The 20,858-nt window shown below is 40.1% G+C and overlaps 1 protein-coding gene across 3 annotated transcripts in view; it reads right to left on the reverse strand.

Moving 5' to 3' along the window:
* Positions 1-1,730: 1,730 nt before the first annotated feature.
* zmiz2 (zinc finger, MIZ-type containing 2) overlaps positions 1,731-20,858 on the reverse strand; it is a 37,419-nt gene continuing 18,291 nt past the window's right edge. For all 3 annotated transcript variants that reach the window (XM_008423231.3, XM_008423233.3, XM_008423232.3), the window contains exons 6-20: positions 17,015-17,233; positions 16,674-16,886; positions 16,338-16,421; positions 16,008-16,185; positions 13,585-13,726; positions 12,929-13,007; positions 10,388-10,519; positions 10,109-10,214; positions 7,576-7,733; positions 7,417-7,484; positions 5,548-5,616; positions 4,388-4,629; positions 4,169-4,287; positions 3,135-3,338; positions 1,731-2,635 (exon numbers count right to left, since the gene is read on the reverse strand). In XM_008423231.3, coding sequence (XP_008421453.1) covers positions 2,528-2,635; positions 3,135-3,338; positions 4,169-4,287; positions 4,388-4,629; positions 5,548-5,616; positions 7,417-7,484; positions 7,576-7,733; positions 10,109-10,214; positions 10,388-10,519; positions 12,929-13,007; positions 13,585-13,726; positions 16,008-16,185; positions 16,338-16,421; positions 16,674-16,886; positions 17,015-17,233 — 2,121 coding nt within the window. In that variant the 3' untranslated portion in view covers positions 1,731-2,527. The remainder of the gene's footprint in view (positions 2,636-3,134; positions 3,339-4,168; positions 4,288-4,387; positions 4,630-5,547; positions 5,617-7,416; positions 7,485-7,575; positions 7,734-10,108; positions 10,215-10,387; positions 10,520-12,928; positions 13,008-13,584; positions 13,727-16,007; positions 16,186-16,337; positions 16,422-16,673; positions 16,887-17,014; positions 17,234-20,858) is intronic.

Consider the following 20,858-nt stretch of genomic DNA (forward strand, 5'->3'; position numbering starts at 1 on the left):
TTTTATTACAGAAATGGATGTTGTTTCTCTCTTAAAGCTAGAAGTAAACTGGTAGCTGCAACATTCCTGCCACTCCTGGATTATGGAGATGTTTTATATATGAATGCTTCGACCAAATGCCTTCAGTCATTAAATACTGTTTATCATTGTGCTTTAAGGTTTGTAACCGGTAGCAGATTCTCACACATCATTGTGAGTTGTATGCAAAAGCTGAATGGCCTCCTTTAAGAGTACGGAGAAACAAACACCTGATGATCCTGATTTATAAATCTCTACTCGGTTTGGCTCCAGCATATTTAAAGTCTCTTTTACATTGATCTGTTAATTCCCATTCTTTACGCTCCAACGACATTTTTCTTTTGCTTGTTCCACGTTGCCGAACTGAAAAAGGAAAGCAAGCTTTCAGTGTGATGCTCCTTCAGCCTGGAATCAGCTCCAGTCCGAACTCAAGATGTCAGAACTGATTTCGCTGGACTTATTTTGAGTGATTCTTAAAAACAGGCAATGAGATTCTTTTAAACAGTGTCACTGTTTTTAAATTTGTTTTTTACTTGTGTATATGTATTAATCAATTTTGTTTTGTAACCAGGTTGCTGTGCACTGCAGACTTCTGCCCAGGTCCCCCTTGAAAATGAGATCTGGATCTCAATGGGGTTTACCTGGTTAAATAAAGGAAATAAAAAAATAAAATGTAAGATCAGTTTTTGCCAAATAAAGTGACTTTTAATTTAGATTCAGAGGTGGGAGGAGGGGAAGAGCGGAGGTAAATGTGGGTACAATGATGAATATGATTAAAAAATAAATAGAAAATAATGGCAATTACAATGTGCTACAAAATATGTGGAGTAGTTTACATATTTAAAAAAGCTTTTTCTTCTTCCTTTCTAGCAAATTTGCAGTTAAATAGTCCATCGTTTCCAAATATAATATCGTTGTTGCTCAAATTGGCAAAGAACATTTTTGCTGTAGTTACCTCGTTAAGGCAACGCTGAACCACAAAGGGTGCGGTTGCAAAACTGATCATAGAAAAAAAAACAAAAAAAAAACAATAAACTTCAGCTTTACAAAGTAGAATTAGGAACCAACCGTTGCATGTTTGTCTGCCTGACCTAGTGTCAGATGACTAGTTTCTGTCATACATGCGTCGTGTGCCCATGTGTGTATGACACCAATGTTTTTTTTGTTGTTTTTTTTCCAACAGCTTTATAGATTTCTAACATATAGAATGTATACAGTGCCAACAATGATCCATTATCCAACTAATGACAAAGTTACCATGATTAACAATTCTTTTGATACACACACGTTCTCTAATGAAAACAGCTGATTATACAGTACATAAACCCGCGTCTGGATGGGTTATACATGTCAAATCATTTAAAAACAAACAACGGCAGAAAAGGCCATCGCACACACAGCTCTGAAAGCCCCGACAGAGGGAAGGAACGGTGGTGGTGGTGCTGGTGTGGCGGGGGATTTTTTATTTATTTATTTTCCCACAGTGCTGAAGCAGGTCGCAGACACAGTGAACCTCAGAAAACAATGATGCTTTGTTTTTTATGTCTTTGATGAAATAATAATATTCTGAAATGCCATAAAAAACTAAAGATCGTCACACATACAGATGATTCTATGAGGCAAGGTTTTTCCCAAATAGCCTTTAATGTTGTCTTTAAAAATATATTTCTCTCTCTCTTGCTGTGAGAGAATAAAAACCAACTCTGTATGACTGTCTGTGTGAGGAGCTTTAATCTTCAAATATAGGTGACATCACAGTAGCTGTGCTTCTGTTAAAAAACTGTCAATATTCCACTGATGTCGACAAAAAACAATTTCGCATTTGTGTTGTTTCCATTAAATAAGAAACGCAATTAAAATCAAACATCAATAAGTTTGTTCAGATGATAAGTCATTAAAAAACACTTCACTACATCAACCTCCAACTACTTCCTGTCGTCGTCTCCTTCATGGTTTGCATTAGAGGCAACATTTGGTTGTTGATCATGTGACTGGTGTGATGAAAACAGTGTTTTCAATGCGTGTTTATTTTCAGAAGGTCAAACTGCACAAATTACATGGTCACTGGAAACACAGCTACTGTTTGAGTACAGAGCCGATTTCTTTAGTAGTTTGGTTGCACTGATGTCTTTGACTTACAGATGAGAACCTGCTCCTTTCCACTAAATATTTCAAATGCATATGGCAACATGGAGCAGCTACAGTAAAGTTAACGTGTGCATCCTTCAGCTTCCATCATCTTCCTCATACACACCTCCTGCCCCCCCTCCAGTCTGAGGCGTGTGCTTGTGTTTGAAATGCTGGCCTGTGGAGTCGGTGCCTGTTAGGCTCTCTTTTTTTCCTTCACTCGCTGCGTTCCTTCATGCACCTCCACACTGCACTGAAAGGACCTCAGAGTACAGTAGGACACTTAAAAGACAAGAGACAAACAAAAACACTGGTATGCACACACACGCTGAAGCGGGTGCAGACGGGGGGCCGGGCGGCCGTCTTCGGCTCAGTCCACAAGTCAGTTGTTTTCGAACAGCGCCAGCAGGTCGTCGTTGCTGTTGTTCGGGAGGTCGGGGGGGCCCAGGTACGACAGCAGCTCGTCTGGGTTGGTCAGCTCGGGAAGAAGCTGCAGGGCGGACAGAAATGGTGTGAGATGCTGAGTGTTCTGTACATTAGTATAACTATTTCTGTTTTTCATGGCTTTGCTGCTTCAAAGAAAGAAAAAAAAAACACTGATTGAAATTGCAAGTTGCCTTTTAGCACAAAGAAAACACTTGCTGTGTTCCCCCACTGGCCTTAAAATTGGAATTACAAAAATAAATCTGCTCAATGGAAACACACAAATAAAAACAACAAAAGAAAACTCATATTTTTCAATAAAACGTTTTTGTGGTGTTTGTAAAAAGAGCTACTAATACATGTACTGCTCTACTTTGTTATCAATTAGCAAACAACATATTAGCTGAAAGATTCTGTTACTGCAAAACAAACCTGGATCATCATCCTGCCGCCATGTTTCATCCTGACCAAAGCACTTCTTCACAGTATTTTTCTTTAAAAAAAAAAAATCCCAAACTAGTTGTTCACTGTTTGTTTTTCCTTGTTCAGGCCTGATTGTCACTCACATCCAGAGCGTGATCGGCCCCCTCCCCTCCAGGGCCTCCCAGACTGAAGGAGCCTTCGCCCTGCAGCCGTGAGTTCTGTGTGGCTGAGCTCCTCTGTGCTAACGGGCTGCTGGCCTCGCCAAGACTCTGGTTGTTGTGGACCCCCGATACGTGCTGCTGGAGGATGCTGCCGTGCGAGTGCTCCATTCCTCCAGAATGGGCTGCCTGAAAGCAGTTATAAAATATATTTTTGCAATTAACTATACAATCTATACGTTTTCTCCTACAATTATGCATGCTATATCTGAGACCTAGTCCACATAGAGGTAGATATCTGGGAAAACAAATTCATTTTTATGCGTTTTAGCCTTTCATCCACAAGAAAACTCAGTTTAATATCACTGAAAACATTAATTTATAAAAACTCAGGCATCATGTTGAATTTCTAACAGGAAGTTGTGGTTGTTTTGAAGCAATCTGATTGGCTGACAAGTTTTAGCTTTACGCCCCCTGCGGGTTTGGCATGTTTAAAGCAACACTCAGGTTCATCCATCTATCCATCCATTTTCTTGCACCCTTGTCCCTTAGTGGGGTCGGGAGGGTTGCTGGTGCCTATCTCCAGCTAATGAGGCGGGTTCACCCTGGACAGGTCGCCAGTCTGTCGTAGGGCAACACAGAGACACACAGGACAAACAACCATGCACACACACACTCACACCTAGGGGCAATTTGGAGAGGCCAATTAACCTGACAGTCATGTTTTTGGACTGTGGGAGGAAACCGGAGTACCCGGAGAAAACCCACATGCACAGGGAGAACATGCAAACTCAATGCAGAAAGACCGGGGCCGGGAATCGAACCCAGAACCTTCTTGCTGCAAGACAACAGCTCTACCAACTGCGCCACTGTGCAGCCCCCACTCAGGTTCATATGTATGAAAACTTTTCTGAAACCGACTCTGCCATGCGAGTGCTCAATATTAGGTTTTTTAACAATGTGGTGTAGATATTTGGTTTTGTAAAGAGCCGGCTATGTTTGGCTTTAATGTGTCTAACCTGCTCAGACTGGTAGGAGAGGGGGGGCGGTCCGGAGGAGGTGTACTCTCCGAGTGTCGGGGTCCCAGGAGTGTTGGGGAAATCTGTAAATCCCGTTTGTCCGGAGAATCCCTGACTTCCTGCAAGAGCAAAACAAAGCAGGCACGACTTTGGTTCAGTATGCAGCATATCAGGGGTTTCCAAATATTTTAATCACTGGGGCCAAAATCGTTGAGCTACCTGGCCGGCTGTAGTCGGGGGTGTTCCTGCCCCCTGCACTCAGACTCTGGTATGGGGACGAAGCGGGCCCCAGGGCCACGATCATTTCCATCACATTCGGCAGGACCATGTGACTCGGACTGACTGTGCGGCATCGCTTCAGGACTGGACCGTCGGGCTCCTCCTTTATGTGGAGGTCGGGCTTGATTGGCACGGGTCTCCAGCCGCACACCGGGTCGATGGTGATCTCCTCGTAATCAGAACTGAGGGAGGGGAAACGGAACCGCTATGTTAGGATATAAAGCTCTTAACCAGTGGTGTATAAACATTTTTTTGTGATGAGGACCAAAATCACCAAGTTGAAAAGGATTGAGGGCCGCCACGGAAAATATCATCAATATCATAAAAACACAAAAAGATTATTGTGAATTCTTTGTTTTTTACTCATGATGGTGTTTTAGAGTCACTGTAAATGGGGAGAAAATAAATTTGTACATTTTCTAGAAAAGAAACTCAAAAGTTTTCATCTTAGAAACTCAGAAAGTTCAAAGATTGTTTCTAGTAAATTTCTGAGATTAATCTAAAAATTTCAGTTTTAAATTTTTTTTTCTATCTACCATGGCCCTAATGACATTATATTTACTTACACCACAATAAATTAAACATGTAATATTTTGTAATATTTTGCATCTTAATGTTTACAGCAGGTAAACATTAATCACTGGATGTTTGTGGCACAGAACATTGGGAAATTCTTTGTACTGCACTTAACATTTTCCGTTTAACAAGATATAAACATGTCACGGAAAATATCATCCTAAAAAATTACAAAAAGTTTCAGAAGGCCAAAATGGCCCCCAGGGCTGCACTTTGAAAGCCCCTGCTCAGCACTCAAAACCCTCAGGACCTTGTTGACTCGCTGTGTTTGAGATCAGTTTAACAATCTGACATTGATTTATTTACAGAATCATGAGACACATGTTCACTGATTCAGGTTTCAGTATTTTGTTAATCTAAAGACTTTTAATTTGAAAAGCCTCTAAATTGCAGCTCCATCTATCCCCCATTTCAGCAGTCTGTGTTTTTCACTCAACATAATTTTTATATGGATTGAAAAGTCACTTTTTTCTAAAACAAGTGTTTGACAATTATGTGCTATTTTTTTTATTTTTGTTACTTACTTCTGTATGTAGACCAGAATCCCCAGCATGTACTGGTCGACCTCCAGGCCTTCTAGCAAAGCCGTTTTACTGCAATCGAGAGGAGCAGAGAGTTGGTTAAGTTTCATGTCCAGGGTTTCCCCCAGTGTATTATACACCTGGCGGCCCGCCATGCTTTACTAGCCCCGCCGCCAGGCTAAGCGTTGCTTGTTTACGTTTGTAGGAAAATAAAAAAAAATTTAATAAATCGGGGTTTTTTTTGTTTTTTTTTAAAGCCGGGCTGCAAGCGTTTCTTTTGCTCTTAGCATTTCACTAGCAGAACAGATTTATTCCTAAAGGATAGGTTTATAGTTTTTGGATTTAAACCTGACAGCGCGGACCAATCACACAGTTGGCGCCTCTGAGCTTCGAATCACGCGCTGCCGCTGCTTTACCTCAGTGGGGTCGCGCGCACCTCCTTTCACTCAAACTGGACACAGGCTGACCTGTATGGATATTTACATCAACTTACTGTGAGGAATTATGATCCTTTGGAGAACTCTAGGTAAGAGTTTAAAACCTGCCGCGTTAGCTCTGGTTGCGCAGCTCAATGTGAACTGCAGGAATAACTTGTAGCGAATTCAGAGGTCGCATTGTGGAGCGGTGAGAATGATTTATCTTTGTGAACAAACAATTATATGCAGCGTTTACATCTCAACACCAGCGTGTGGCTCTGTGTCTGTCTTTGCTGTAAAGTTTATGTCTGTGGTCCCGGTTGGCCGGAGCGTTTGTGGATAACGAGCAGTGCTAACCTCATCATGCAGGTTCAGCCTGGTGAGGAGCTTTCGCGCTCTCCTTGGAGTCACGCATTACGCTGATTTTATGTTATTTTATTATTATTTTTAGTATTATTTTTCCGGTTTCACGATGCATCAAACCATATCAAATGCGTTGCCTACTTAGAGTTAATGCGCGCGGCCATACAGAGATCTGAGAAACTAGTCCAATAAACTCGACCAACCAGAATAGTTTCTGTGACAATAAAAACTCAACAGACATGAAACAGAACAGCTACTAAAGCCACATTAGCAGCATTGAATTAAATCTCCCGTTTGTTGCGCATCTCTGCGTAGTGCAGCAGATTACAGAGCCTGTCCAAGGCTGTATGAGGCCTTGAGCAGAATTTGATTTAGGGGCCCCTCTTGTTGCTAAAAATATCAGCACCTCTAACAGCTTCTGTGTTAGATTTAGTAAAATATGGGAGAAGGGAGTAGTTTAATTGGCCAGCCTAAAAAGCAATAAGTTATAATCATTGCAGTTTACTAATTTGTATTTGTAAATTCAAAGATTAAACTCACAGCATCAGATTGCTGCTATGGTAACAAAACAATCTAACTATGAATATTGTTATTTGAAGTTTTACAAAGTAAACTTGCCAGCTCCTTAAAATCTTGTATCTAAATGTTAAACAATTTAAAATCTTTTAATTTATGTATGTATTTATGTAAGAATTGAATAAAATTTAACAGCATTGATAAACTCAATAAACAAGTGTTACATGTATGTATATGTGGTCAGTTTTAAAATATTAGTGTTTATGGGGCCCCTGAAGCCCTGGGGGCCTGATGGAGCCGCTGACTTAATTTGGATTAAAGAAAAGTGCAAATTTGTTGTTTTTAGACTAGTTGTAGGTTTAAATGGCATTTCACTGGAGATCTTTTCCCGTAACATATAATTATAATTATAAATACTTTTACATTTTCTGTCACCTTAACATCTTTTAATACAAAAACACAGTGGACCGCCGGTGGAGGGCCTCGACGCCCCGACCACCGGGCTTAGTAAGTTTTCTGGGGGAAACCCTGATGTCAGTAAAAGTGGATTTGACAGAAAAGTTGCCTCTGTACGTACTTGCACACAGGACACCGCCACGTCCCTCTTTCACAGTTCAGTTGTAAATAAGACTCCAGGTCAAAACACTTGAAGAAAAAAACAAAACATGGCCGCTGCGTGTTAAGTTGTGATTTGGAGCAGTGGAGGTGTGTGATGTGGGGCGATGTGTGACCTCACCTGTATGTGCCTGCAGTCGTGGCCTCTGGCCGGCAGCTGGATTCGTCTGAATGTGATCGGACACTTGAGGGAGACTTTGATTGCCGTCTGCTCCACTCCGTCCTCTCCGTTTAGACCGGGCGTCCCGGGAATGGTGCCGCTACTGAAGTTTCGCTTTACTGCAACAAAGGCACAGCGGCAATGATATTTGACTACGCCGTTGCTCAGGAAACAGTCCAGCTGTGCGATCGCTCTGACAACAACACAGCAGCAGATAAACACAGAGATGCACCGGGACACCGGCAGGTGACCAGAATCAGATGATTTATAGCTTGACTGACCTTAACCAGTGTTGATTAATCATTAATATCAGATGATAAACCCCACAATTTTCCTTTGCCTTCAAAAATGAGTAAAACCTCTTTGTGCAGAGACTGCTTCCACATGTACAAACTGTTTTAGATGTGGCGCGTATAGTAAAAGAAGAGCTCCATATAACTTCAGTCAGTTTCTCTTCTCAGAAAGGTACTTTTTGAATGTTTGTTCCTTCATATCTCTTTTATTATTGTTAAAGAGAAATCTGAAGCTGCTCGAATCGGTTTTGTTAGGTCAGATCAGAAATTGGCCAACAAGTTAGAATCAGTGCACTAAAGTTGAAACAAAAATGGAGTCCCAGCCCCTAAACACTCATTTGACTTTTTTTGCCTGACAAACACTAGAAATATTCCTCTGAATGAAGAGCGATAGAAGAAAACAACTGGATTTTTTCCTGTCAGAAAATTGGCGACTTTTATATGGGTGAAAAAGTTTCACTTTTTTTCTAAAACCAGTGTTTTAGAAAAAACACTTGTTTTTTCAAAGCCAAGCTGGAGTTAGCTTTGAGAGATAACTACAGGAAAGAAATGTTTAATTAGAGATTAGGTCTTCTAAATAATAAAAAAATAACTATAAGCTTCATAATAACAAAAAATAAAGGATAGTAAAACAGACATAAAATACATAAAACAAATCCCAAAAATGTCATTAAAGCCCTCACTAACGTCCATCACTGTTTATTAAAGGTTTCACCTTCTACAGGAAGAATTGAATTTGTAATTTTGACAGGCCTGCCACTGATGTGTGGAATCAGATGAAAATATTGTGCAGAAATGAAAACATTGTTGCAAAAACAAAAAAAATTAATAAAAAAACAATCATTATTTTAGCTTTAACTATGCTTTTATAAACCTTGATATGTGAAGAATTTGTGGAATTTCCATAACACTTTTCCTTCTTGTGGCATTGTGTCACCATGGTTACGCAAGGCAGATGGTCCCAGATGCTTGTCAGAGACGAGCAGAGGCAGTAAAAGCCTGTTCCCGTTTACAGAGTTTCTCAACAACATCAGGTGGATTCTGTGGCAGCCCACCAGGGACCAGACACGTCTCACTGGGACGACTGCAACTCCCACTGGGAAACAGTCCACAGCTGCTCTACTGGTGGTGTCCTCATTGTGCCATGCCGCCCCTCTTCTCTGCTCACTGCAGTCAAGCTGAATAGCAAGTCTGGTCTTCTCAGAATAGTTCAAACTCAGTCGGACCGGTCTGCTCTTTGGATCTTCCTCCATAGCAAGAACTTTGATAAAAAGAACCAACTAAGAACCAACTAATGCAGCTGTTCGAACTTTTTTAGTTTTATCTGCTCAACAATAAACAATTTTTAGGAAATTTGTATATCATTGAAGATAGAAAAAATAAATAAAAGGGCTTACTAAAAGAAAAACAGACATTTCCAAAATTTTGGGGGTCATTGGTTGTTTGTACTATTATTGACTTGTGATCAGGGGCCAAACAAAATCAACAAATGGCCCCAGACCACACCCTGGACACCTCTGAACTAATGTTTTAAAGATAACAAATGCAGGTTTGAACAATTCCTTAGCTTTTTAATGGAGTCATTTTAATTTCCACCAAACAACGACTCTAAAAGAACTAGTGAATTTTTTTAACTTTGTAGGGGAAAAAAAATTACTTCAATTTTAAGAGCTCACATTGTACAGAGGAAATAAAGAATTTTTCTTATTATTTTCCACAAACATCAACACCACATAGACGAAAATGAATCCATCCACTTTACTGTAAAAATGTTGAGTCTCTTTTTATTCTTAAAATGTAAATAGAAATAAAATGATGGTTCTTGAAAAATGGGAAAAGATTTTTCGCAGGAAGTATTAATCAAAATGTATAAGCGGTATTTTTTCCACTAAATCATGTAACTTTTGTGGCTCTAAACATGTTTTATCCAGCTGCACTAAGGACTGTTTGGATTATAAAGGTTGCAGACGGATAAGCGGCAGAAAATGGATGGATGGATGGATGGATGGATGGATGGATGGATGGATGGATGGATGGATGGATGGATGGATGGATGGATGGATGGATGGATGGATGGATGGATGGATGGATGGATGGATGGATGGATGGATGGATGGATGGATGGATGGATGGATGGATGGATGGATGGATGGATGGATGGATGGATGGATGCAGACCAAGCATAGTGTAAGTTTACTCACTCTTGGTGATGCAGTGCTCAGCTGGCAGTAGCCTCTTCTTCATCAGGCCCTGCAGGACAGACCTGACTGACGGCCGGTGGACCAACTGCAGCACAAACAGGTGAGACTGTGGACAAAGAGACAGGTGAGGACAAAGAGACAGGAGGGGACAAAGAGACAGGAGGGGACAAAGAGATAGGAGGGGATAAATTCAGCGTGGGATTCTGCAACCCTGTGATCCGTGATGTATCTAGTGGAACGTTGCCGCGGCGACCGGACGGTTGAGGCATCTGGACTTACGCAGCAGCATGCCGTCACGGTGATCTGTACGGTGTTGCGTCCCGGTTGACACACTTGCTTTAGGTACAGGGGCTTGTGGGAGGTCTTGTTGTCCCCTCTCTCAATGGACAGAGGAGTTGCGTTAACGCTGACCTGAGACAGAAAATTCAGAAAAAAAAACAATCAAGAATACCAATCTGGTGCCTTTTAAGCGTGCCCTGATGTAACTTTTACACTTACGATACGATACTGATAACTCAGCGTTGAGTATTGACAGATACCGACATTGATAAGATATCAGCAGGAATCATACATTTGTCGTGTGGAATGTTAGAGCAGGCTTGATAAATTGATATTACTAAAACAAAGAACAATAGTCAACAACAACAGGTATGAGAACAAACTCATTTATTATTAACCAATGGGACTGTCAGTGGGGTACAAATGCAGACTGAGGTGATCCGATACTCGTTTCTGGCTGATATCGGACCACTCTCCGATACCACTTGTGCTTTTATATTCTCAAAACTGCTGAATCCTGTAATTTAATCGGCTCTGTGTCCATGCTTACATACCCAAAGCGCTAAATGCTCAAAGTGTCACAATCTCTGATTGCACGTTTCTTTTTCTCCAACGTCATCTCTCTTCCACAAATTCACTCCTTCGATTCAAACTTAAAAATACATCAATAACTTTTTTTTTGCCACAAACTGAGCTTTATGCAGTTTGACCTGCTAAAATGTTCAGCTCATGTAGAAATAAGAAAGAAAATCTGGCAGGTTGGAACTGAAACTGATGGCCAAAATATAAAAAGTTGAATAAATTTATTAGACATCTTCAATATATATTCACAAAGGTACATATTGAGACCATAAAAACACCATAAATCCCAGGTCTTTATGCTAAAAAATAACTATAACTACTCGCTAACAAGTGACATAATCTAAGCTTATAATATAAAGCACCAGCATGGCTACAAAAACCTGAACACTGTTTACTATACGGCTCATGTACTAAAAATCAGAAAAGGTGCTGAAAGAGATTAAAACAAATGAAGTGACTTTGTATAAGATGATATTCCAATGGCCATGTTTATTAATTATATCACCATCACATGATTTTATATTATCCAACCATCGATACTGATAGAAAATGAGCCATAAAACTCATCTCTACATGCTTATAGGAATTCTGAAATTTATTTGCCACTATGGCATTAGATGCAATAATATGCACTTTTATGCAAAAATGGGTCTAGACATTTTCTTTTCATGCAGCTGTTGCAACAGTTTCCTCTGAGACAGTCATTAACAAAATAAGTATTTGTTCAATTTTGAAGGTGACAACAAAATTAAAAAAATTTAAAAAACTTACAATAAAGTTGCTGTACTGATGTTGGATGACCTGCATTTAGGTACAGTTAGTGATAACGGCAGCTGTCCCTGCCAGTTGCTGACTGCTGCCGTTAGCGCTGATGTCAAATGAAGAAAATATGCATAAGATAGGCAAAGAGCTGTTAATAATTATCTAGATTTACGGTAGTGAGCAAATCGCTGCTATCCTTTTAATTATCCATGTACAAATATTGATTGTTGCAGATTTGAAATGGGTATAATAAGAGATTAAAACTGTATTTTTCTGATGTTAGCAGTTTAAATTAGATTAATGGGTTGAGTACGCTGCTAGCAAATGAACCATTCTTAGGAAGCACTTTTAAATTGTCCCAGGAATTACAGCCATCAACCATAATATTGTGGCTTTGAGATCATTTTCAAGTTATATCAAGATAGTGAAATAAAAATGGAAGTACATCATCTCAAAGATCAATAAACTTTAATTAACACCGGTACTGGAAAACATTTTGACTATTCAAAATAATAATAACAAAAAAAAACAATTAAAAGATGGAAATAAAATCTAAACATAACCGAAACCATAAACAAAATGGATTATGATGTCTCCGTAAACAACACTGCCGTCAAAAAAATAATAATCATTAGGTTCAGACATTTTTCATAATGGAGCTCATTTTCATTTATGATGTGATTAATTGATTTATTGCTTATTGCCAAAGGCTTATAGGTTGTAAGAAGACAAAATGTTCAAAAAGAACTAAATGAGCTCTTTATCAAATGGTTTCTGTGTTCTTACAGTTTCAGAACCAAAAGCTGTTATTAGACATGTCGGCCTCAATGATGTTCTTCCTGTAAGTCAGCTGCACTGCAACATGGCGGCCATAAAGAGCTGCAGCACTGCTGTCCCAACATTTCCACTGAGTCAAGATCAGCACTACTAATTTAATCAGACAATTAAAGGTCAAACACAACTTCACTGAGATAACTTGGCCTCAATCAGCTGAGTAGATGAATAAGAACAGTCCACTTTAAAGACTTCTTTGAGTCACATAAAAGATACTTTATTGTTAGAGTAAATAGACAAATAGCTAATTTCAAATATATGAGATCAATGCAAAATGTCTACATCACAGTTTGGATTCCTTGAACATGAGATTAATCCACCTGAGAGCTGGATCCAGTGAAAAAGGTTGAGGGTGCTGCTTACCTGCACAGAGGCAGGCCAGTTAGTGTTCATCTGCCTGTCTTCATGGTGGTAACATTTGAACTGCAGCTCCAGATCTGGTCTGTAGGGGGAGACGCAACACAGCGGTCAAACAGACCCATGGTGGGGTTTCCTAAGCATCTGGGTCCGTTTGCTGTGTTAGATAAACAGCTTAACTTTCTGTGTATTTAATCAAATTCACGATACTTCATGATAAGTGTAAATTCAAGAAGCCAGAATGCTGTAAACCAAATCAAAAGTGGTTTCAGTTTTAGCTTAAGTACGTCATCATGTATGCAATAAAGTTATTGCAGCTTTTTAGTTTTTACCTTTTTTCTTCCAACAGACTGATTTGTTTTTTTAGTTCAGTTCTTCATAATAATAGTCACAATATACTTGGAAAAAGTTCTGAAATTACTTTTATAAAAGTTTCTTTTTTTGCATAACAAAAACATGGTATTTGAATAGTGATGTAGACGCGCCAACATCCCTTGTACATGACCTGAAACAACCACCAGATGTCACACTAGAGCAGCAAAGTCACAGTGTCGAAAGCCTTCAATCATTTCTTTGATCAAGAGAACCAGACTCAAGTCTCTGTTTTTCTTTTTTTCCTCGATGGAGATCACATATGAACTATTTTATTTAAATCTTCTCACCTCATCACCAGTGTTTTGTAGACCGAGTCTCGGAGCTGGAACGCATGGTTGCTGACAGCCAGGTTGTGCTCCAATCGGAACGGCTCCAACACCACGCCGTCTCGGACCGGGAAGGTCAGACGCAGGTCGTCGCTAGGGTTACCTTCAAAGGGAAACATATCTTAGTGCTGGAATCAGTAACAAAAGCTCAAATTCTATATCAATACACTGCAAACAGATGCAACCAATAAAACTAATCAACAAAGGCTGTGTTCTCACTGCAGCCTGAAGTGACCCAATTCAGATTTTTTTGACGTAATGCGACCGGTATCTGATCTTTTCATGACAGTCTGAACAACACAGGTCAGATTCTTTTCGAATGCGACCCAGGCCACTTGGGTATCCAATACGTATCCGAATCAAATGCGACCTAACGTCCAGGTCACATTCATCCAACCTGAACGTCACTCGTACTCGACAGATGTCACTATTCAGCGACCTGATACACGCAAGCGGGAAGAAAACGACAACCATGATGGACTGTAATGAGGATTAAGTTATTAATATGCTGCTCTGGTCAGACAACAACTTCAAATGTGTAAGCTGTGCTCCACCATTAGCATCCATGTTTACAACACTGAAGCAAACACTGAGAATACTGACGTTACGCTACTGCACATGCGGGACACTTTCAGGTCATTTACCCATTCACACTGCAGAACACATTCAGGTGGCATTTATTTGGAAGTGTGAATGGCTGCAGCAAAAAAAAAAAAAAATCCCATTTGACAAAAAAATCTGAATTGGGCCACTTCGAGCTGCAGTGTGAATGCTGCCTTAGTGATCAGCAGCAAATACAGTTAAACCCAGAAGTTTACATACAGTGGATAAAAAGACTCTGCCTGAAGTTAAATCCGACCCCTCATCACCTTAAAGAGACAATAATTATTTTAGTAATTGATTTTGAAGACATCACTAAATCAATCTCTGGCATGTTCTCTCATTATTATGGCATTTAGCAAATAGAAATAATTTTTGATAATTCTAACATCTCAAAAAGAAAAAAATTACTCTGATTCAACTGTAGGAGCACTTCCATGAAAGTGGTTTCATACTAGGAATTCAAGTGTGTATCAAGGCAGTGACAAAGAGGAAGTAACTGTTGTTGCCCATCAATCTGGGGAAGGTTAAAAGCAGCTTCCCAACAATTTAAAGTCTGTCATTCTGTTTCACGAGGTTATTCCTAAAGTGGAAAACATTTCGGACAGTTCCCAGCAGTGGATGTCACATTAAGTTCACCCCAAAGATGAAACGGTGCTCTACTTGGAGAAAATACTGACATCCATTGGACCTTAGATTGCACGGGCTCTGTTGGTGTTACAGACTAAAGATTGCAATGATGCAAATCAAACAAGAAAGCAATGTGGGAGAAAGAAAGCAGTCTTGGGAGCCTTCTAGCTGAGAAGGCTACGAAGGGAAGGAGAACATTGGCTGGCTTAGGTTTGCAAAGTTGATATTTGAACAGAAAGGTTAAATGTGATGTTTGGCCATAAGCCACGATATGCTGGAGAAAAATCTGATTAAAAAGAAATCAAATGTATCTTGGAGCATTACGGCCAAACATCAGACTTGGACCCTGCAGTCATTGAGTCAACCATGAGCTCTTTATGTATTCTAGAGCCGAATGTGATAACATCTCTGTTTCCTACTGTTTTGCTGAAGTTGGATCTTGGCACTCTGATCTAAATCTTGAAAAAGTGTTGCATGTCAGCAAATCTTAATGAATTTAGGGAACACTGTGAACACACTGATGATGTCACGCAGAATATGACCACCAGGAGTCACGGCAGCTAATGGTGCTTCAACAAAATCCTTTCACAACATTTTGGCTCTATATAGTCCTCTAGGGACCATATATATGCTTTTTATATATTTGTTTACATATTTGTTAAAATTGTCACTATGTCCTGACAGGAGAATATGAGACAAGTAATCTGGAAAGTAATCATCTGCCTTCTCCATTTGGCCCCACTGCCATCTGTAGAAATACACCACTCCTTGTCAGACACAACCAATAAGAGCCAGGAGGAGGGTCTTAGAGCTGTCAATCAAGTTCATATACAAGCTACTCACACCCTGCCCCTTGCTCTCTGCTACACAACAGCTCTTCCCGTATAGCAGAGCCTGCCATGAATGCTGAGGCTAGTTAGCATGGCCATAGATGATGGTGGATAAACAGTTTCCTGCGTTGTTGAGTGTTTCTCCTCCATTAATTTTTTTTAATGTTAAATCTGTCTCACAGATTTAACAAATATGTAAAAAATATATTTTTATAAAAGTTACATGCTACGTCTTTAATATCTCATGGGTTCTTGATCATCTGAGGTTGTATTGTTCTAATTCTAAGCTGAAAGAGAGTGTGGCAACATGTAACTCTGACCGACCTGTGGAGGGCTGCTGGGTGCTGATGTTGGCTTTAGAGTCCAGCGGAAGGTAGGGTGGCTTGGTGTCCTGGCCTGGGGAGAGGTAAGGGGGTATGGAGCTCCCTGGGGTCATCGGTGGGGTGGGGTTCCCTCCCATTGGTGAGCTGGGGTACCCGGGTATCACTGCACCTCGACCTGGCTGAGAAACAGAGATAAAAACAAAGTTAGAACTTCAATTTTTTTTTTCACATTGAAAGTTTTCCATGCTTGGCTCCGCTTGTAGATGTATTTAGGTTAGAGTCTAACAAAAGGAAATAACTGAACATGTTGAAGGAGTCTTAAAGGACTTACCCCGTTGACTGCAGCCTGTGTAAAGGCGTTGTAGGCCCCTGCTGCTCCAGATGGTAGACTGCCCTGGCCATTGAAAGGCTCTGACTGGAAGCCACAGACAAGAAACATAATGTTCAGATAATTCCTCACTTATCTTGAGACAAAGAAATTCAGCATCAATGCTAAGAAGAAATCCACACAGGATTCCTCAACGATTCTCAAACATTTATTCAGGTTAAATTTTGAACATAATATAATTTGAAATATCAAAGGCAGGAGATCTGAATTCACAAGTTTTCAAATTAATTCAGCTTTAAACAAAATTCTGTAATAGTCAACCACAGTGAATCTGATCACCTTATAAAACTGTGGAGGATTGGGCTGGCTGGCACCGGGAGGGAACTGTGATGGGTTGTGAGTTCCAGATGTGTACGGCCCCATGTGAGGCATGCGACTGGACGGGTAAGAGGGTGACGGTGCACATCTCTGCTGCGGACCACTGGGGTACTGCAGAGGCTGGTTGGAATACCCAGAGATCCCTCCGGAGCTGTACTGTTGCCCCGGAAACCCCTGGGAAAACAGACTACAGTTAAAGAACCGCACAGGTTCGGCCGCAGTCGGAGTCCTAAATGTCAGTAATGATTGAAAAAAAAAAAAAAAAGTAAAACCTCAAAAGTGAAGTGAAAACCTCCACTGACCTCTGAATGGAAAGGTCGCTTGAGGCCCTGCTGTCCGCCCGAGAAGCCAGGGTGCTGGGGCATCCTCTGGGCCTGCGCAGGGTGAGAGGGATACAACCCACCTGTGGAAGGTGGCAGTCCAGGCCTCAAGGGGACCATCCCGCCGTGGTTCATCCCCGGGGGCCCGCGGGGCCCAGAATGAGACAGGAACTGGTTGCTGTAAGGGGATGCTCCACCCATCTGACCGGGGGAAGAGGGAAATAAAACAGGAGGCGTAAAAACAAAGCCTGCTGGTTCTTTTCCGCAGCCTGGTTGGCTTGTAGAGCACAGGGAAGGAAAGTTACTGATAAACTAATGACGCCAAGTTACAAGGAGGTCAAGAAAATGTTTTGATAACTTCCACCAACAAGAAGTTAGTTATCGGGACATCTGCAATCATGGGCTGTCTCGTTGCTAGGAGATGATGTTAAGGCAAGATATGATCTGGAAAACAAATCAAGAGCCAATAAAAATACATTTCTGTGAAAAAAAAACTTCAGCAAATTCAGAAAAACCAAGGTTTCTGCAGAGTTCAGCTAAGTTTATGATCACTAGAACTTACATTTAAAACCTACATAAGTTCTGAAAAATGACTTTAGTAAACTGAATAACTTTCCTACTCAGTAACTTAAAGTTGCCTGAGACAGCTAAGCATAAGTTGGTAATTTATCTTTACTTCTGCATGTGAGTCAATTTACACTTAAAGCTGCAGTGTGTAACTTTCATAAAAACATTTTATATATTTATTTAAACTGTTACTATGTCCTGATAGTATAAGACAGATCATCTGTGGAAGAAAACAAGCTCCTCTGCCTTCTCCCTGTCATCCTACTGCCATCTGCAAAAATACTCCACTTGGTCAGAAACAACCAATCAGAGCCAGGGGGAGGGTCTTACCGCTGTGAACCACCCTAGTTAGCCTTTTGAGTTAACTAGCTGGTTGGGGTGTGACATCAACCAGCTACTTGGTGTCACACCCAAAATCTGAATATCAAAATATTCAGATTTTCTGAAATACTCGATGTTGGGTCATTCTCTGTAAGCTTTAATCATCAACTTGAAACCACTCCAGAGGTCACAATTTTTTAAAATATTTTTCTTTTTTTTATAATTGCAAAAAACTGATTTTTTTTATTATTTATTTTCACCTGCTAAATAAACAATAAACTCAACTCACAATATTTTTACGAAGTAAGCAAAGAAATCGGATTTCAGTAGATGAGGAATGCATGAATTATTGTAGAGTTTAAACCAAAAAACGGGTCTTGCAGGTTTGCTATATTAAAAGAAAAACGTATCATACATTTTTTTGATTTTCTAGATTTATTTTTCGTCTGTTCAGCAACAAGAACAGGATGTGACCCAATTTTGCTAAGATTATGAAATGGGCATGGCAAGTCTGCATTTTAGTAAAAGCCAAGGGATGTTTTTGGTCCCCTCTACGAATAAATAATATTAAACCGAAAACAAAAACCTGGATAAATACTTCATGTTGGTAGTCCAGTCACAATAATGAATTTTGCTGGACAATAATTTGTCCCAGAAGTTAAAATTGTTGTTTTCAAACCATTTTCAAGTAATGTAATAAACTTTACATTCTATGAGCCTTTGACACTGAAACTAGAAGGCATTTCAAATAGCCAAAATAAATAAACAAAAAAACAGAAACAACAAGTAAGTGAATTCTGAAGTCTCTGTAAACAGAATTGTTGTTCAATTACAGAGACTAGATGAGAGCAAAGCCCAGACTGAAGACTTTTGTCATCCAGTTTTTGGTAGAAAGAGAAAGAGAAAAGACAAAATAGAAAAACAATAAGTCATCATTAATTAATTTATCTATTGTTGATTGTGACAGACCTATCTGTTGCATCTTACATTGTCCATTTTAAGATTTTACTTGTATCTTTTTTGAACAATGTGGCATAAGTGAAAAGGTCAAATTTAGGTTATTCTTGAATTGTGATCAAGGATCGCCCAAAATGGTTCAGAGTAGAGGTGTGCCGATCGATCGGCCACCGATCATAATCGGCCGATTTCCGTGAAAAAGTGTATGATCGGTGATCGCCGATCACGGTCTCTGGCTGCCGATCACACAAACCGATCACCTGCTTTTTATTTCGCAGCCTGTCTGTGCAGCTGGTCTCCTCTTTCCTTCATACTCAGCAAACGTGCAGCAACAAATCCTAAGCGATGTGGAACTATAACGCACTGAGTGAATGGGGAAGTTTGTGTGTTGCGGCGGAAAATTACCTCGGGGTTGGGGGTGAAGAAGGTCAAAATGCATCAACATGACGAATCTAATATGGCATAAAAACAATGCCATACTTGACGGAGTTTGGCTATCGAAGCTCACTGGAGTACAAAAAAGACTTATGGAGGATCAGACAGCAGGTAAAGCAACGCACAGCTACAAACACTCACCCGGATTAGCATGACAGTCAGAAAGCTAAACAAATAACACGCAAAATTATTTAAGTCTTCGAGCTGCGATGTAAAACGCTGGTTCTTCTCTCGCTGTTGAACCGCTGCTATGTGCTACAGGTAGTAATATTGAAGACGGAGCGCCGCTTCTGCTCCACCTGGTAGTGACTCTCACACCGAACCTCTGTTTAAAGCTGCAGCATCTAACTTAAAAAAATAAATTTTACATACTTATTAAAACTTTCGCTGTTCTAACATGAGACAGATAATCTCTGAAAAAATAATCGATCTCCTCCCTGTTCTGCATAATTACTCCGCTCAGTCAGAAACAGCCAATCAGAACTAGCAGCAATCAGCTAGCCGCCATGCTATCAGGACGTTTTCATTCAGTAACTCAGGATTGTTTATTGTAATGGAACCTGTATTTGCCTTTGAATGTTAAATTTTATACTTGAATTTTTTGGCAATGTTGAGAGGTTTTACTTTGACTTTTTGCATTATTTAGCCTCTTCAGAGCCTTCATGTTTTCAGTCTGTTAAAGATAGTATTACCTATAGCAGTACAATTTGCACAATGCCTGTTTTGTTTTGTTTTTTTCTTGGAAAAAGTTATTTAAAACAAATTTTTTGTCTAAATTAAGGTGAATTCATCTTAATTTTGGTGAATTTAGGTTACATAATGTAACCGGTAGTGCTTATGATTAAAAATATAATAATTATGTGATAGGAATCTGAATTGGCAGGAAAAAACTTGATCGGCACATCTCTAGTACAGAGGGCCGCAAATGGGCCCCGGACCGCAATTTGGACACCAAAGCAGTCCTAGTTCTTGATATTGCAGACACTAATATTAACATTTGTGAATTGGTCTAGCTTTTCATTGGGTAAGTTAATTTGTAACTAAATACTTAAGCAGCAAACATAGACACACAAAAAAAAGCAAACATTAAATTCCAGGACCAGAACTGCCTTGCAACCACAGATTGAGTTCTTTCTGCATCTCAGCCAGATGTTGGAGGTTTTCAGCAGCTTTTTCAGCCAGAGGGAGAGATCTGGCAAAGAATCTGCTGGAACTTGGATTCCACCATCCACGGAGTGAATCTTCCCGAGTCATATGTGAAGGGGCTGAGGGGTGTTTTTAATAACTAATACATACATTTAAATGTCTGCACTCTGCTTACATTTCATTTCAGCAGTTGCAGCTCAAAGCACTGGTGATTCAGTCTGTTCAGCTTCGACAGTGACTCATACATAGAGTTTAAATTTGAATGGCAAGCCAGTATCTAATTATGCAACGTCTCTGCTGGTAATCAGAAGCATGTGTCCTGGACTTGATGTGAGCATGAAGCAGAAAAACAGCTTCTGATTTCCAGCCCTGCAGCTAAAACGTTCCAACCAAGAGTCAG

Source organism: Poecilia reticulata, chromosome 12, assembly GCF_904066995.2.
Source record: "Poecilia reticulata chromosome 12, P_reticulata-male-v2, whole genome shotgun sequence".
NCBI classification, from domain to species: domain Eukaryota; kingdom Metazoa; phylum Chordata; class Actinopteri; order Cyprinodontiformes; family Poeciliidae; genus Poecilia; species Poecilia reticulata.